Source organism: Ambystoma mexicanum, chromosome 1q (genome assembly GCF_040938575.1).
Source record: "Ambystoma mexicanum isolate Mex_15411 chromosome 1q, UKY_AmexF1_1, whole genome shotgun sequence".
NCBI classification, from domain to species: domain Eukaryota; kingdom Metazoa; phylum Chordata; class Amphibia; order Caudata; family Ambystomatidae; genus Ambystoma; species Ambystoma mexicanum.
The window spans coordinates 662798413-662814106 of NC_090922.1; the positions used below are offsets into that span (position 1 = coordinate 662798413).

General features: G+C 48.4%; 1 protein-coding gene across 1 annotated transcript in view; it reads left to right on the plus strand.

Annotated features, from left to right (window-relative positions):
* LOC138534963 (dimethylaniline monooxygenase [N-oxide-forming] 2-like) overlaps positions 1 to 15694 on the plus strand; it is a 346864-nt gene that overhangs the window by 89471 nt on the left and 241699 nt on the right. Inside the window, exon 4 of the mRNA XM_069641259.1 lies at positions 7298 to 7460. Coding sequence (XP_069497360.1) covers positions 7298 to 7460 — 163 coding nt within the window. The remainder of the gene's footprint in view (positions 1 to 7297; positions 7461 to 15694) is intronic.

The following is a 15694-nucleotide window of genomic DNA, read 5'->3' on the forward strand; positions in this document are numbered from 1 at the left end:
GGTAAGAAAATAGTCCCTGCATTAAAATAGTCCCTCCTAAGCCTCAATTGGCTTAGGTCTTCAAGCAGCATGGTCTGCATCAGGTGAGAAAGCAGCATGGTCTGCTTTAGGTAAGTTATCATAAATGAGCCTGGCGCCTACGGCGCCAGGACTGACTTTGTCCTTATGAGCCTGGCGCCAAAGGCGCCAGGACTGCACCCAAACAGCCCCTAACTGGGGCTTTTGGGCATGCTCCAAATGGCGTGATGCCTGCTTCCGGGGCTGCTGGGCCTGGTCTGGTTTCCCGGGGGCAGGCATCATGACACTCTGTCAGTATGGAACGTATACTTAGATGTTCCCTGCAATCCTATCACATCCACAAGTAGATTTTTGTAGTTTGCCACGTGGCGTGATGTCACTTATGACGACCTTTGATTATAAAAGTTGTTTTTTTTATGAGATGCACTGAGGGAAATCGAGCAAACGTCCGTTGATGTCTGTTGTAACTCCCTGGTTTACACAATTGCAATAAAAAACAGCATTGAGTTTTGCCAACTTCCTGAGTCGGTTTGATTATTGATGTTTCAGTAACTTCTGCATCCCCATTCATCTCAAAGTATTGCTACCTCGTCTTAAAGGGCCCTAGGTCACTGGGTTCAGCTGCCTTTGCCTCCACCTACTCCGCTCCTCCTACTCTTTCGGGTCACTCCCACCTTGACACAGCCCTCTCTAACTTTCAACTTTCCTTCTCAAATACTCTCAACATCCTTGCCCCTATCATGAGGGTCCAACAGAAGTCTCCCAAAAAGTGCAACTCTTGGTACGACTCTGATCTTGCTGACCTTAAACGTAAGTGCAGGGCACCGGAGCGGAAATGGTGATCTTCAGGTGCACCCTCTGAAAAGGTGGCCTGCCGCCTTCTACAAAGGTAATACAGACTCTGCATCTGGCGCAAGAAAAGAGTCCATGTTCAAGTCCACATTTGCAGCCTCATCCTCTATTGAACCCACCTAGGCCCTTTACGGGGCTCTGGCTTCACACTTCACCGCCAAAACACAGGACATCCTTTCCTCTCTCTCTCCTCTGCACCCACTCATGCACCATCATCTCCTGGGTCCCCCTTGGCCGCCTCCACCACTCCTCCTCTCCTCCCCCTTCTCTACTCCTTGTCCCCTATCACACCTGAGGGAGGTTTCTAGACAAGTCGGGTCTATGAAATCCTCCTCCAAACAGGTGGAACTTTGCCCCTCCAAAACCATCAAGGACAACATTGACTCTCTAGCTCTATCCTTGGCTGACCTATGCAACCTCTGCTTCGCCACCAGAGTCTTCCCCTCCTTCTCTCAAGCACTCTCATGTGCACCCTCTACTCTAAAAACCCTCTGCAGACTCTTCTATTCTGACTAAATATCGCCCAATCTCCATCACTTCGTTCTTGGGCAAACTCCTGGAGAAGCTGGCTATCTCTCAGCTCATCCTCCACACTGAATCTGTTGGTTGTCTCCATGAGCATCAGTTGGGCTTTGGAGCATCCATAGGCATGCAAACCGCTCTTCTTAACACCCGTGAAGACCTGCTCTCAAAGCTTGACTCCAACTCTCCCTCTGTCCTCCTTCTCCTAGACCTCTACCCTGCTTTTGATACGGTAAACCACAACATCCTGATCTCCCGTCTCTGTGATACCCTGGCCCTCACAGATCAGGCCCTGGGGTGGCTTGCGTCCTTTCTCGGACCGTCCCTCCCAGGTGGAACTTGGGTCCTTTCTCTCAGCTATTACCCTCTGTACTTGTGGTTTCCCCCAGGGATCCAATCTATCCCACTGGTTCTTAAATGTCTACGTGGCCCCTTTGGCCCACAAAATATGTTATCTCCAACTTTCAGTGCTATGCAGATGACACACAGCTCTTTCAGGCTACCATCTGCCTCTTCCTCCTCCTCGATCATTCCCGACAGTCCGCAATTCAGTCCTGGTGTGCTGCGAACAACCTCTGCCTTAATTCCAGAAAAACAGAGATTGTCCTCATTTGGACCCCTGCTCCCACTTTACCACTCTCACTCTGGCTGGCCTCCCTAGGTCCTGCAGCCCCACCCACCACTGAGGCAAAAAATCTGGGGGCCATCTTCGATTCTACTCTCTCCTACTCTTCTCACACCTCAGACATGTCCAAAAAGTCCCACTTCCAGCTTCACCTCCTCTGAGGTATTCTGCATTTTCTCACCTTCCCCCAGAGGCTCACTGTCTCCAGAATCCTGCTTCTCACCAGACTTGACTACTGCCACAGTCTCTTTCTCACACTTCCTACTTCTACTCTCTGCCCTCTTCAACTTATTCAGAACAGAACCGCGAAAATTATGCTTGACCTCAAGACCAGGGACAGCCCTTTCCAGCGCTGAAATCTCTCCACTGGCTCCCTGCAGCTGCAAGGATAATTTCCAAGACCCTCTGCATAGTTCACAAGGCTTTCTTGGGCCTGTGCCCTTACTATCTGCAATGCTCTCTTCCCAAATACACTCCTTCTAGAGCCCTTTCGCACGGCCTCCTCCAACTCTCTGCGGCTGAGCTGTTTCTCCAAACAGAGATTTGAGGGTAGATCCATATCCTCTGCAGGTGCCTCCCTCTGGAACAGCCTTCCTACCTCTCTGTCTTGAGCCGGACCTCCTCAAGTTCGAGAAACTCCTTGAGAATGTCCCCTTCTTTTCCTCTTTCTCTCTTCCTCTCCTCTGCAAACCCCCCTCTATCGGCTTGTTTCCCTCCCTCCTTCTCTTCCCCACCTGCTCAGTTAGCTAACTGGTCGCCTGGTGCACCCCTCAGAACATCACAGGTACCAGGCTTCCCTGCCAGTCCTGCACTTGCATCTGTCCCTCTTCACTGTGCCTGGGTCTACTGCAATATGTCCCATGATGGGGGCAACCACTCTGCACTTAATCCTGGCACCTGCTGGACTGGGTGCACTTGTCCCCTCCCTCCCTGTTCTGCGCACTTACACAACCTTGAATGTCTAGGCCTAGCAAGTCTGTCTGTCCAGCCCCCCCCGCTTTTTTCCCCAGTCGTTCTCAGGACATGCAGTCATTCTCAGGCCAAGTGCTTGAGAAGGAGGTTGAAAAAATTGTCAAGGGCCAGTAACAAAGAAAGACACTCATGTAGAAACTGACCCATGCATCAGATTATGATTTGGCACAAAGGATTTTAGTAATGTAAGGGTGCAGAAGTACTATTTTGACACTGAGGTGGCATGTTTTTTGGCACATACTTTTATTAAAGATAAAGAAAAGAAAAGGAATAATCTATCTGGCTCTATTTCTAAGCAGCGTTTACCTACCTCAACAAAAAGACTAAGGACTCTGTCAGGGTGTCCAAAAATGTAAAAAGTCAAAATCTTTTACCATCCCTTACACACTAAATTAACCAAGGACAACTGGGGCCTTCTAGATCCAGTAGAGGGCTTGTCTTGTTCTGGGCTCCAACTAAACTTTTCAATTGTTAATGTTCAATTCTTGGCAGGATGCAAATCTCACATATGATTTGTTCAGGAATTTATAACGGGAGACAGAGGGAAGACAAGACAACGATCCTACTAGGCCTTGTCATTCGGAATGTGCAGGTGCGACAGCGAGAAGAGTAGGGGGAAGTGCAGGGATAGGGTAGGGAGAAGTGTGAATCAGGGCAGCATGGCTCTGAGTATGTGCATCCAGGGCAGCGTGGTTCTGGGTAAGTGCCAGCAGGCAGGGGGCTGTAGGGATTACAGTTACAGCCTCTAAGTGTGCGGTAGGCCAGGAGGCAGTGCAAAGAAGACTGTTCATGGTGGAGCCTGGTACCCAGTGAGACTGTGACGGTACCAAGCAACCAGTCGGGCAGCAGATAGGAAAGTTAGCAAGGAAGTGAGAGAAAGAAAGAAGAGGAGGAAAGGAAGGTCTTGGCTGCTCCCGCAACTTCAGTTGGTCCGGCTCAAGTCTGAGATGGCAGGAGGCCATTCCAGAGGGAGGCACCTGCAAAGGAGAGAAATCAACCGCCACTCTGTCTGGAAAAAGCTATGACCCACAGAGTTGGAGGTACTGAGCGAAGGGCTCTTGAAGGAAGATACTTTGGCATAGTGAGTTGGATGTAGTGCGGGCCCCGGCCCCAGAAAGTCTTGTGGATGATGCAGAGGGTCTTGAGATTGATCCTTGCAGCTACTGGGAGCTAGTGGAGAGATTTCAGGGCTGGGCTGGAGAGACATAGTCCCTGGGCTTGAGGCCAAGGATACGTTTGGCAGTCCTGTTCTGGATTGGTTGCAGAGGGAGAAGAGTAGAGGTAGGCAGATTGAGAAGAGGCTGTTGCAATAGTTCAGCCTGGAGAGAACCAGTACTCTGGACACAGTAGGCATCTGGGGGAAAGTGAGAAAAGGTAGAATACAACTGAGGAGGTGCAGCGGGAAGTGAGCCTTTTTGGCAAGGTGCGCGATGTGAGGGGAGAAGGAAAGAGTGGAATTGAAGATGACACCAAGGTTTTTTACCTCACAGGATGGCAAGGGTAGAGGGCCCAGGGAGGGGGCGGTCAGAGGGATAGAGGGAAAGCAGGCGAGCGGTCCCAATGAGAAGGATCTCTGTCTTACTGGCATTAAGGCATAGATCGTTGGAGGCGCACCAAACCTGAATCGCGGATAGACAGTCAGGAATGAGTGAGGGAGGAGAGGTGGCTGAGGGAAGTCTGAACGAGGCTATCCCGGAGGGTGCGGGGGTAGTCCCTTTCCCTCTTCTTCCTTCACTACACAAATGTTTTATCAAGTCTGGTGAACTATCCTGCCAGCCTTGATTTGTAAGGCCTCTTGTTTTTGACGGTTATATTTTCAGAAAAAATATCCATATTCAATTTGGTCCATTGTTCTGCCAGTCTTCACTGTGGTTTTTCTTCTCTTCACCTGAAGTTTGGTTTTACAAAGACAATCACTAAAAAGCAAAGTTCACAAGTGTAGCACCAAGTCTGGTTTACTATCCTTCCAGAATTGATTGTTGCTCTTTTCACAGACAAGTTATACTTTCAAATGTATTAGCACATACAAATCTGGTTCAATATCCTGCCAGACTTGACCATGGTGGTTCTTCTTTTCACTTGAAGCTGTAGTCTGCAGGAAAACAATCATCAAAAATCAAAGTTTACAAATATAGCATCAAGTCTGGTTTACTATCTTGCTAGACTTGACTGTAGTTCTTGTTGTTCCAGAAATTATATTTATCAATGGGCCCTCGGCCCTTTATTTTTAATTCTTCTTTCTCACTTTTGAATGGGTTCCCAGCCCCCTCTGGGATGCCTCGGGTGCTTCCTAATTTATTCTGTGTCTTCTCTCTTTAATGTGGGCTCCCGACCCGTTTATGCCTTTATCAGGGCTTCCCTGACTTGCTGTGGGTCCTGGCACCTTGTTTGTGTGCTTCTTTAAACTGCAGTCAGTCCTTGGCCCTTCTGTACTGTTCTTGTGGGGCTTGCCCATTTTCAGATGGGTCCCAGACTGCTCTCTTTGGTTTGCTGTATATCTTTGCCAGGCCTGGTTCACTAACCTGTGAGGCACTGTTTCTCATATGTCCACTTTGTACAGTTCCCCAACTACTGGTACGAGGGAGAAGGGGTTTCTTGATTTTCCCCAACGGCCTCCTACATTCTCCGTAATCCTTGCCATCCCCCTACGGTAATCCAGGTACCTTTTGTGGTTATGCTGGCTTGTTTGGGTGACTTCCGGGACCGCCTCTGCTTGCTTTGGTTTCCGCGCACCTTCCTGCGCTCTCAGCGTCTTCTCGCCGTGTTCCCAGGTTTGGTCCCTCTCGGCTCGTGTCCCTTGCTCTGACCATGTGTTCCGGCTCCCGCTTGCTCCCAGACCTCTGATACTTCAGCCAGGACAAGTCTGAACACTGCCTGTGTTCAATGAGACTCCGCCAGGTTCCCCTGTTATCCACGACGGGCTGCCAGATAGCTCTCAGTTCCTCCAGTGAGGATCTGCCTCAGCGCACAGTCCTTCTTCCCTTTTATTGATTTGTGTTCGAGTTGGACTGTACCGCGCACTTTGGTTCCACAGTGGACTTTTTCCTCCTTGCCCAATCTTCTTTGTGCCAGTTGTGACAGAGACTCCATCTGGTTAGTTCTCCCTGTTCGACGTTGCAGTGTGGTCTCAGTGGATTGGGTCTCCTACCCTCCAACAATTTATTGACTTGTGGGGAACTGTAGTGGGTGGAGTGGGTGAGTGAAGTGAGGGGACAGGGAAGGAGGGGGGTGCATGTAATGTTCTCCCAAGATAGTCGTCACTGGTCTCATTGTGGGTTTCCCTCACTATGAGATCCATCCGCTGAGTACCACCCCCAAGAGGGACTATCTGGTTGCGACATCACCTCCCTGGTTTTATGGGAAGGGGCTCACCCCATGGAAGCAGTGATAATACCCTTGGATTTGTCACAGTATACAAAGAAACACGTCTCCAGAACTGGAACTCTGTTCGTAACAACTACCAGTGAGAGTGGTGTTGAGTGCTGGTGTACTGAGCAAAGAGACCGAGGCACACATGCTCTTTTCAAGAGCGCCCAACAGGAGCCAGAAGAGAACAACTGGGGTGGCAGGGCTTTTTAAGCTAGAGCGTGAGGTCATCCATATTTGAGTCAGTCAATGATAGGACAGCTAAGAAGTTGATCCCAGTGACTGACTGCCGCCAACTCTTGAAGAAGCAGTTGGAGTAAAGGTGGTGAGTGCTCGAGAGCAGACCCTGGTAGGAGTTGTGAAGCCACCAGAGAGATGGTACCAGTTTCAGCCTACTAGAAATCCTGTCTGTTTTAACTATAAATGAAATGCAATATGAGATTAATCCAGATGATATTAAGTTATTGTTTTTGCAGGGTCTCCCACATTTGAAAGTACCCTCAACGTACAAAAGTTGTAATTTAAAGGTTAATTAAATGGTGAATTCAAATAACTGGTGAGCCAAATAAAGAGTTAGTTAAAGGTTTCACTACAAAATATTATATTTTTTTTTAAAAAAGAAAATTCTAAACGGTCAGAAACGCATTGCTGGGACTCATCTAAAAGCTGCTTTGAAAAATGAAGATGCTGATTCTTTGTGAATGAAATCAACATAGTATTTTAAGTGTAAAAATCCTTTTGATGTGCAGTCCTTTTAAACCATTTGAACACAATTGTTGAGCTTGGAACAATTTGCTAGAAAATGTAAAAAATATCTATCATGGAACTACAAGTGCTGAATAACGTCAACTCTGATTGCCGATGGAGACATTTTAATAAATCATGTTACCAGTTCAAATAGATTTCAAAATATTTTCCTTTGCTTCTGGCCTTATTCCTAAGACAAAGGTGTGCAGTGTCAGGAAAACCCCAGACTTTACCACCACGGGCCAGTGGGATGTTGTCACGGAGAGAGATGGGAAGCAGGAGTCGGCCATCTTTGATGCTGTTCTGGTCTGCAGTGGGAGATATGTAAAGCCTATTTTCCCACGCGAGTCTTTTAATGGTGAGTGTTAATATTCCCTTTGTGTCCAAGCCTTTTCTGCATCATCCTTTCCTCTCAGTATGACTACCTTCAGAAAACATGTCAGTCACTTTTAAAATACTCTGCTGCCTTTCTTTTTCTGTAGTTGTGTTTGCTGCCAGACCCCTGGATGGCTGTACGTTTTCTAGAAGCTTTGAAAGTTCATCCCAATATGAAGATTCAAGTACCCTCTACTTTATAGTGTAAGAATATAATGGAATTTGCTAAGCAGTTTTGTGACCATATACAGTAATGAAGCCATAGTCCGAATGCCTTTTATAAAGTGGTTGAACACTAATGTTTTTTGCACAATAGATTAAATGGAAACATACAAATACTGCGACTTAAAAACGTCACCTATACCGAATATGGCACCTTTGTGCCGTACTAATATCCCGACCCTCATTACTCCCACTAATGGAAGTGGGAGTTGCAGGGGTGTCCCCCACATCTATTACATGGTTGCGGGGTACAATAAAGATAAAAGTTTAACAAAAGAAAAGAAAAAAGGACCCTACAGCGCCAGTTCAGACCCACGTTATTGGGCCAGTACTGACGCTGCAGGTATACAGTTGAGAAGGCGTCACACTTCTGTGCGTGCAGCTGAAAAGGTAAGTGGGTAGGGGAGAGGCAGGTAGGGGGATGCAGGTCACAGTGATGTATGTGAATAATTGAAGTCAGCTTTTTGAAAGGCGACATTATGGACACTGCAGTAATCTCATAGATCCAAATACATGTCTATGGGGTGGGTTTGCCCTATATTTTCCCACCAGCTGAGATGAGGTTACTTAGCCCACCAGCAAGGGATCAGTTCTGTTACTAGAAAAGCCCACAGCAGTACAGGGATTGTAATACTGTTAGCACCTTAGGCACACATCCAGGTTATTGATCATTTAAAAAAATAAAATGCCAACTGTCAGTTAAAAGAAACTAGAAAGATGACCAGTGGAGAAAATAGTAAAGGAGTAAGTTAGTAGTAGATGCTGAGAGTGAGTGGGGGAAATACAGAGTCTGGGGCAATGTCCGAGTGAAGAAATATGGCTTCTTGGAGGGTGGCGCATTAGCCAGTAATGGAACACAAGATTATGCAAGCAGACTTCGCCTCTGTTTCGAGCCTCCTGATTGGTTGTGGCCATTCATCCTAGGTTCTCATAGTTTTTTACATATGGTTGAGGGTATTGCAATCCTTATTTCGAAGGGATTGTGTCCTCCGACGTATTCCTTATCTTAGATATAAATCCTTCAGCTTTGCTGGCCTCGGAAAATTTTTTTTTTTTTTTTCGCCAGAGGGCGCTGCGCGTCGATGATCGCCGAGTCGATGACCCTCGACGGCCTCCGTGCCGACGTCGACGTCATCCTGCCTATAAAGGCCGCGCGCAGCGTCCGTTGCTCAGTTCCGTTTTTCCGCGCTTCGTTGTGCCTCGGAACACCGTTGCTCAGTTCTCGTCAAGATAACGTATATAATAACTACTATTTACCTCGATATCGATGGCATCCTCCTCCGACCCGACGACCCCTCGGTCCGGTTTCAAAAAGTGCCGAGACTGCGGGAAGAAAATGTCGTTGACGGACCCTCACAGGGTCTGTTTGTGGTGTCTGGGAATCACGCACCAGAGTTCGGAGTGTGAGGAATGCCTTTCCATGACGGCGAAAGCCTTGAAGGAGCGTAGGGGGAAGCTCGAGAGAGGTAGGTCAACTTTAACTTCCTCGAAAGCTTCTTCGGTAGAGTCGAGACGTTCGTCTCCTCACCATAAAAAACACTCTCGATCTAGATCACGAAGTGGCTCCCACCACTCGTCGACATCGAGACACTCGAAGAAGAGACGTAGGAGATCCCCTTCGTCATCTTCGTCGAGTTCTCCTGAGAGAGTTCATTGCCCCACAAAACGCAGCTCGCAAGCTGAGTGGGAGGAATTCAGGAAAAAGATGCTAAGCGTCTTCGAGAAAGCGGCCTCGTCCCCCTCGAAGACAGCTGAGGGTGATACCCCGGGTAAAAAACCCAAAAAATCTAAACGCCGCGAGTCGCAGTACCCGGCGGAAAAGTCAACCCGAAAGCGCCTCGAGCCATCGGGAGATAAAGCATCATCGACGCCATCGTCGAAAACTCCTTCGAAACAGAGGTCGGCGCCATCGACGCCGTTGTCGAAGGATTCATCGGCGCATCAGTCGATCGAGTCGACGCCGACGTCGACGCCGATATCGACGCCGGTGAAGGAAAGAACCACGGCTACTCCACAGCCAACGGTTAGACAAAAGACCTCCGACTCGACGCCGAGAACGTCGACGTCGTTCTCGAGCAAGACTCCGATCCTTTCGAGTTCTTCGAGGCCTAGTACACATTTCTCGACGCTTTTCACGGCGCCTTCGAGTACTTTCACGTCGGTGTCGACGACATCGACGTTTTCAAGGCCTGTGATGATGGCTCCTTCTGCATTGGAAATGGGGTTTATACCATTCCAAAAACCAATGTATCCCCCTTTAACCTCGATTTTTGAGGAAAGGGAGGATTCAGACCAAGATATTGATTTACAGAGGACCACATCACCAGAGCCAGAGACTTTCGCCTCTGAGGAAGGAAGATTAAAAAATCTTCAGGATGCACTTCAGGAAGCTAGTGGCTTGGACACTTCTCCTGAAGCAGAATTTATCAAACCAGACCCAGGAGAACATGCGGAGACTCCATATAGAGCTCTGATGTCTAGAATCATAGAATTTATGGGTTGGTCTGCACCTTCTCCTGCCTTTCAGCAGGATGATCTCACTGACATACTGGACAAGGGCCCACAGGAGGATCCTGTGGTTCCATTTCACTCTGCTCTACAGAGAAGGATTTTGACAAACTGGGAAACGCCAGAAATTATCCCGGCAGTAAATAAAAAACTGTCAACAAAATACAGGGTGGCTAGTTCTGACCCTGAATATTTGTCAAAACACCCTACTCCTGAGAGCTTGGTTGTACAGGCTGCAACCTCATCAGGCAGCACATCTGCATACCCCACTGCTCCGCAGGATAGGGATGACAAAAAATATGATGCCATGGCTAAGAAGGTTTTTTCTGCCTGTAGCATGGCGTTAAAGTCTATTAACGCGACCTGTACGCTCGCTAGGTTCAGCCACACCCTTTGGGAGTGCGCTTCATCAGCGGCTGACTGCCTCCAAGAAGGAGAGGAAAGGGACGCATTTTTAAACATCATCAGGGATGGTAAAGATGCGATGTGCGAGACCCTACAAACTGGCCTAGATTCTGCTGACAGTATCAGCAGGGCCATGGCGGCAAGTACCACAATCCGCAGGCATGCGTGGTTGAGGAAGTCTGGTTTTGCCTCTGACGTGCAGACCAGGCTTTTGAATATGCCCTTTGACGGTTCTACCCTCTTTGGAAAGAAGGCGGATGACAGTTTGGAGAAACTGCAAACGTCCAAGGCAGCAGCCAAGTCATTGGGAGCTGCTATCCGTCAGAATACCTTTCGTCCTTCGGGATCATCGTGGAGAGGACGGTCCTTTCGTTACTATTCCTCATATGGAAGGGGCAGGGGACGACCGGCTCAAAGAGGCCAAGGAAGATTTACCCGTGGTGGACGGGGTAGGGGAAAGAAAGCCGCACCCGCAGGAGCAGGAGCCACTTTACCTTCGGCAACTGCATCAGCCGCTTCAAAACCACTCTGAGGTCTCCCCTCACAGAACACCAGTAGGGGGCAGGTTAACTCACCATCTGACGGAATGGCAGGCTATTACGTCAGATGCTTGGGCTCTGGAGACAGTAGCCCAAGGTTACTGCCTGCCCTTCCTACATATCCCTCAGAGTCATCCACCGGGGAACAACCCTTTGAAGCTTCCAGATCCGCTCCTCTTGCAGGAGGTTTTAGACCTGCTAGAGAAAGGTGCCATAGAACTGGTACCTGTAGCGGAAAGGAACAAGGGTTGGTACTCCCCCTACTTCATAATACCGAAGAAGGACGGAGGACTGAGACCCATCTTAGACTTACGGGAATTGAACAAATTCCTCCGAAAGGACAAGTTCAAGATGGTGACTCTCTCTCAGATCCTTCAGGCCCTCCAGCTTCAGGACTGGTTGGTATCTCTAGACCTCCAGGACGCTTATTTCCATGTGCCGATCCATCCCAGGCACAGGAGATACCTGAGGTTCGCAATTGGCAGCTCTCATTATCAATTTCGAGTTCTGCCATTTGGGCTAACCTCCGCCCCGAGGGTCTTTACCAAGCTAATGTCGGTTGTGGCTGCAAGTCTAAGGAGGGAAGGGATTCATGTCTACCCTTACCTAGACGATTGGTTGATCAGAGCTGTATCTTCGGAACAGGCTCAGAGACAACTAGATTATGTTTGCCACTTCCTTCACAAGCTGGGCTTCTCCCTCAATTTAAAGAAGTCACAGATGATACCATCACAGAGACTCCAATTCATTGGAGCAGTCCTGGACACTTCCCTGGGAAAAGCCTTGCCACCAGAGGTGAGGGCTCGAGATATTCTGCAGATGGTCATCAGATTTCAGAATGCCCAATATCTCCCAGCCTACGACTTTCTGAGGTTGCTAGGCCTCATGGCATCCTGCATATTCCTCGTGCCGGAGGCTCGCCTGAGAATGAGATCCCTCCAGTGGGCACTGAGAACTCAGTGGTCACAGTTCTCAGGAAGGATGACAGATCTCCTTCGGATCCCGGTCAAAGTAGCCCGAGACCTTCAGTGGTGGGCCTGTCGGGAGAACATCCTGAAAGGAGAAATGTTTTGGCAACCATGGCCGGAGATAACAGTAGTCACGGATGCCTCACTCACGGGGTGGGGAGCTCACGCCAACGACTTGACCATCAGCGGTCGTTGGTCTCCATCGGAGTCCAGACTACATATCAACCTGTTGGAGCTGAGAGCCATCAGACTAGCGCTGAAGGCTTTTCTGCCGTCTGTACGGGGAAGAAACGTCCTAATAATGACGGACAATACAGTGGCCATGCACTACCTCAACAAAAGAGGAGGCGTAGGCTCACTACCACTGTGCAGAGAGGCGATGCAGCTCTGGTTTTGGGCAATTCAGGAAGGAATCTCTCTATCGGCAATTCACCTAGCCGGAGAGAAGAACTTGACAGCGGACGCTCTGAGCAGGCAGAGCACAGTCTCTCACGAGTGGGAGATAGCTCAGGAAGTCCTTCAAGAGATCTTCGCCCTTTGGGGAACCCCTCAAGTGGATCTGTTCGCCACCAGTATCAACAGGAAGTGCGACAGATTTTGCTCAAGGGAATTTCCCCCGAGAGGAGCTCTAGGAGATGCGTTCGTAGTGGACTGGGAGTTCCCACTTCTGTACGCGTTCCCTCCGGTCCCTGTCATTCCTCAAATGATCAGGAGGTTGAGAAGGTTTCGGAAGACCATGATCCTAATTGCCCCGGATTGGGCCAGGAGAACGTGGTACCCGGACCTTCTAGACATGTCCATCTGCCCTCCAATTCGACTGCCATACAGAGAGGATCTTCTCTCGCAGAAGGAAGGTCAGGTTCTCCATCCAGCCATCAAGACCCTCAACCTTCACGCTTGGTGTCTGAAAGGTTGAGGTACAAGGATTGGGACCTTCCGGATGATGTTATGGAGGTGTTGCTTTCGGCCAGAAGGCCGGCAACTAAAACTCTATACCGCTGCCGTTGGAACAAATTTTGCAGCTGGTGCAGAGAAAAGAATATTGAACCCTTTTCTTGTGGTACACCTATGGTGTTGTCATTCTTACTTTACCTGGCTAATTCAGGCCTACAGGTTGGCACAATTAAGGGCTATCTCGCAGCGCTATCAATCTTTAAGCGCACTGCAGAGGAGCCTTCATACTTCAAAATTCCATTGGTAATACAATACCTAAAAGGATTAACTAATGTTTATCCCCCGAAACCTTTTCAAGTTCCCTTATGGGATTTAAACCTAATTTTAAACTTCCTAAAGGGTGCCCCTTTTGAACCACTACACTCTTGTTCATTGAAGCTTCTCACCCTCAAAACTGTTTTGCTAATAGCATTGACATCTGCTAGAAGGGTTAGCGAGTTGCAAGCCTTATCGTGTAAACCTCCACATACAATCTTTTACAAGGACAAAGTTGTTCTTCAGGTGAAGCCTAACTTCCTCCCGAAGGTAGTCTCGGAGTTTCACATCACTCAGAAGATTATATTACCTTCTTTCTACCCTCCTCCTCATCCGGGGAAGGAGGAAGAGAGACTGCACAGGCTGGACCCTAAGCGAGCCTTGAGCTTCTATATCAGCAGATTGGCTAAGATCAGACAAGCAGACCAACTCTTTGTAGGTTATGCAGGACATAAGTTGGGCCTTCCAATAACAAAACAAACCATCTCCAGATGGATTATTTTAGCCATTCTGGAATGCTACAAATTGGCAGGAAAGGAGCCTCCTCAAAATCTAAGGGCTCATTCTACCAGGGGTATCGCAACATCCTCAGCCCTTCAAAGAGGGGTGCCAATTCGAGATATATGTGCGGCTGCCACATGGTCGTCCGCACATACATTTACCAAATTCTATAGCCTGGATTCCTCCTCTAGTCAAGAAACTAGATTCGGCAAGGCTGTGTTACACTCTGTCCATTCTGGAAGGGTAACATAACTTTTATTACTCCCGCCTCCAGTCACAATACCACTGCTATGGGAGTCTATCTAAGATAAGGAATACGTCGGAGGACACAATCCCTTCGAAGAACTAGTTACTCTTACCTTGTAACGTTCTTTCGATGGGATGTTCCTCCGACGTATTCCTTATCGACCCTCCCATCCATCCCCGCAGTATGACTTCCTGTGGGTTTGCAGCCTATGCTCCTTCAAGGTGATTAGTCTAATCCAAAAACATTACTGGGGACTACAAAACGGAACTGAGCAACGGACGCTGCGCGCGGCCTTTATAGGCAGGATGACGTCGACGTCGGCACGGAGGCCGTCGAGGGTCATCGACTCGGCGATCATCGACGCGCAGCGCCCTCTGGCGAAAAAAAAAAAAAAAATTTTCCGAGGCCAGCAAAGCTGAAGGATTTATATCTAAGATAAGGAATACGTCGGAGGAACATCCCATCGAAAGAACGTTACAAGGTAAGAGTAACTAGTTCTTCTTTCAACCCCTGTAACTCGAGCCCTGCTATCCAGTCAGCTAATTTGGTAGTCTAGTGTGTTGGATGCTTTATAATGATTTAATGACTTTCCTCTGTCGATTTGGGTGCACCTAAATGAGGTGAGCCCCTAGCAGGATAATGGGTTTACAAGTCTATCTTTGTACAAACACTAAGATAGTAAATATGGGCACCACAAAATAACTCTGCATGAGAACTCCCATGCACGCGGTTTAACACAGATTGTATATATTTTACTGTATCTTAGATGTGGGAGTTAAGTTGAATTACTAAAATGCTAACCATCTTCTCCTCTGAATCTCTGGTTCGATCTGTTACTTTTATTCCAGACAGGGGTTCAACTTGGACCATACATCCTATTTTCAATTGAGAAAATGCTTTAAGTTTGGATACAAATCCAGCCAATTTATTGCACCTGAACTAAAAATGTGGGTAAACTGGATTCCCAGTGTATTAACCAACGACACAGGCTCTTATTCACAGGGCATTTTCCAACGGGGTTTTGCCGTTATAAAAAGCCTCTGTGAATTGGGCCCAAAGGGCCAGTCTAAACGCCAGCTGCACGCCTACTATGTAGGTCATACCCGTCACCACAAGAGACAATGCAACATATTAGTACTAGTGATATGCACTTGCCATTCAATGTCTTGAATTTCAAAAGCAATCCGCCTGGCATTTCAGTGTTCACAGCCTACACGTGTTTCGACACATTGGGGCCGATTCATGGAACAAACGTGCGCCGAAAATCTACGCGCAAGCGGAAAAAAACATGCGTGCGATACATGGAAGTTCCTGCGCGTGTCTTCCTCGGGATGTGCGCCAAACCCGTGCATGGCGCACACGTCACTGCAACATCCCGAAAGACGTGCGCGACGCGCACAGTGAAAGCGCACAACCTCGGCGCATACACTAGAAAGTGGGCGGAACACGGGGCGTAACGTGCGGAATGGGGAACAACTCGCGAAAATAAGGGCGTAACAGGGGATGTACTGCAGGGAAGCAGACGGAACGCCCACACGCACCCGAACCACACGTATTCATGGAATCGAATAGGGCAAAGCCACGCACAGCGAAAGACACGCACAAGCCGAAACACGTC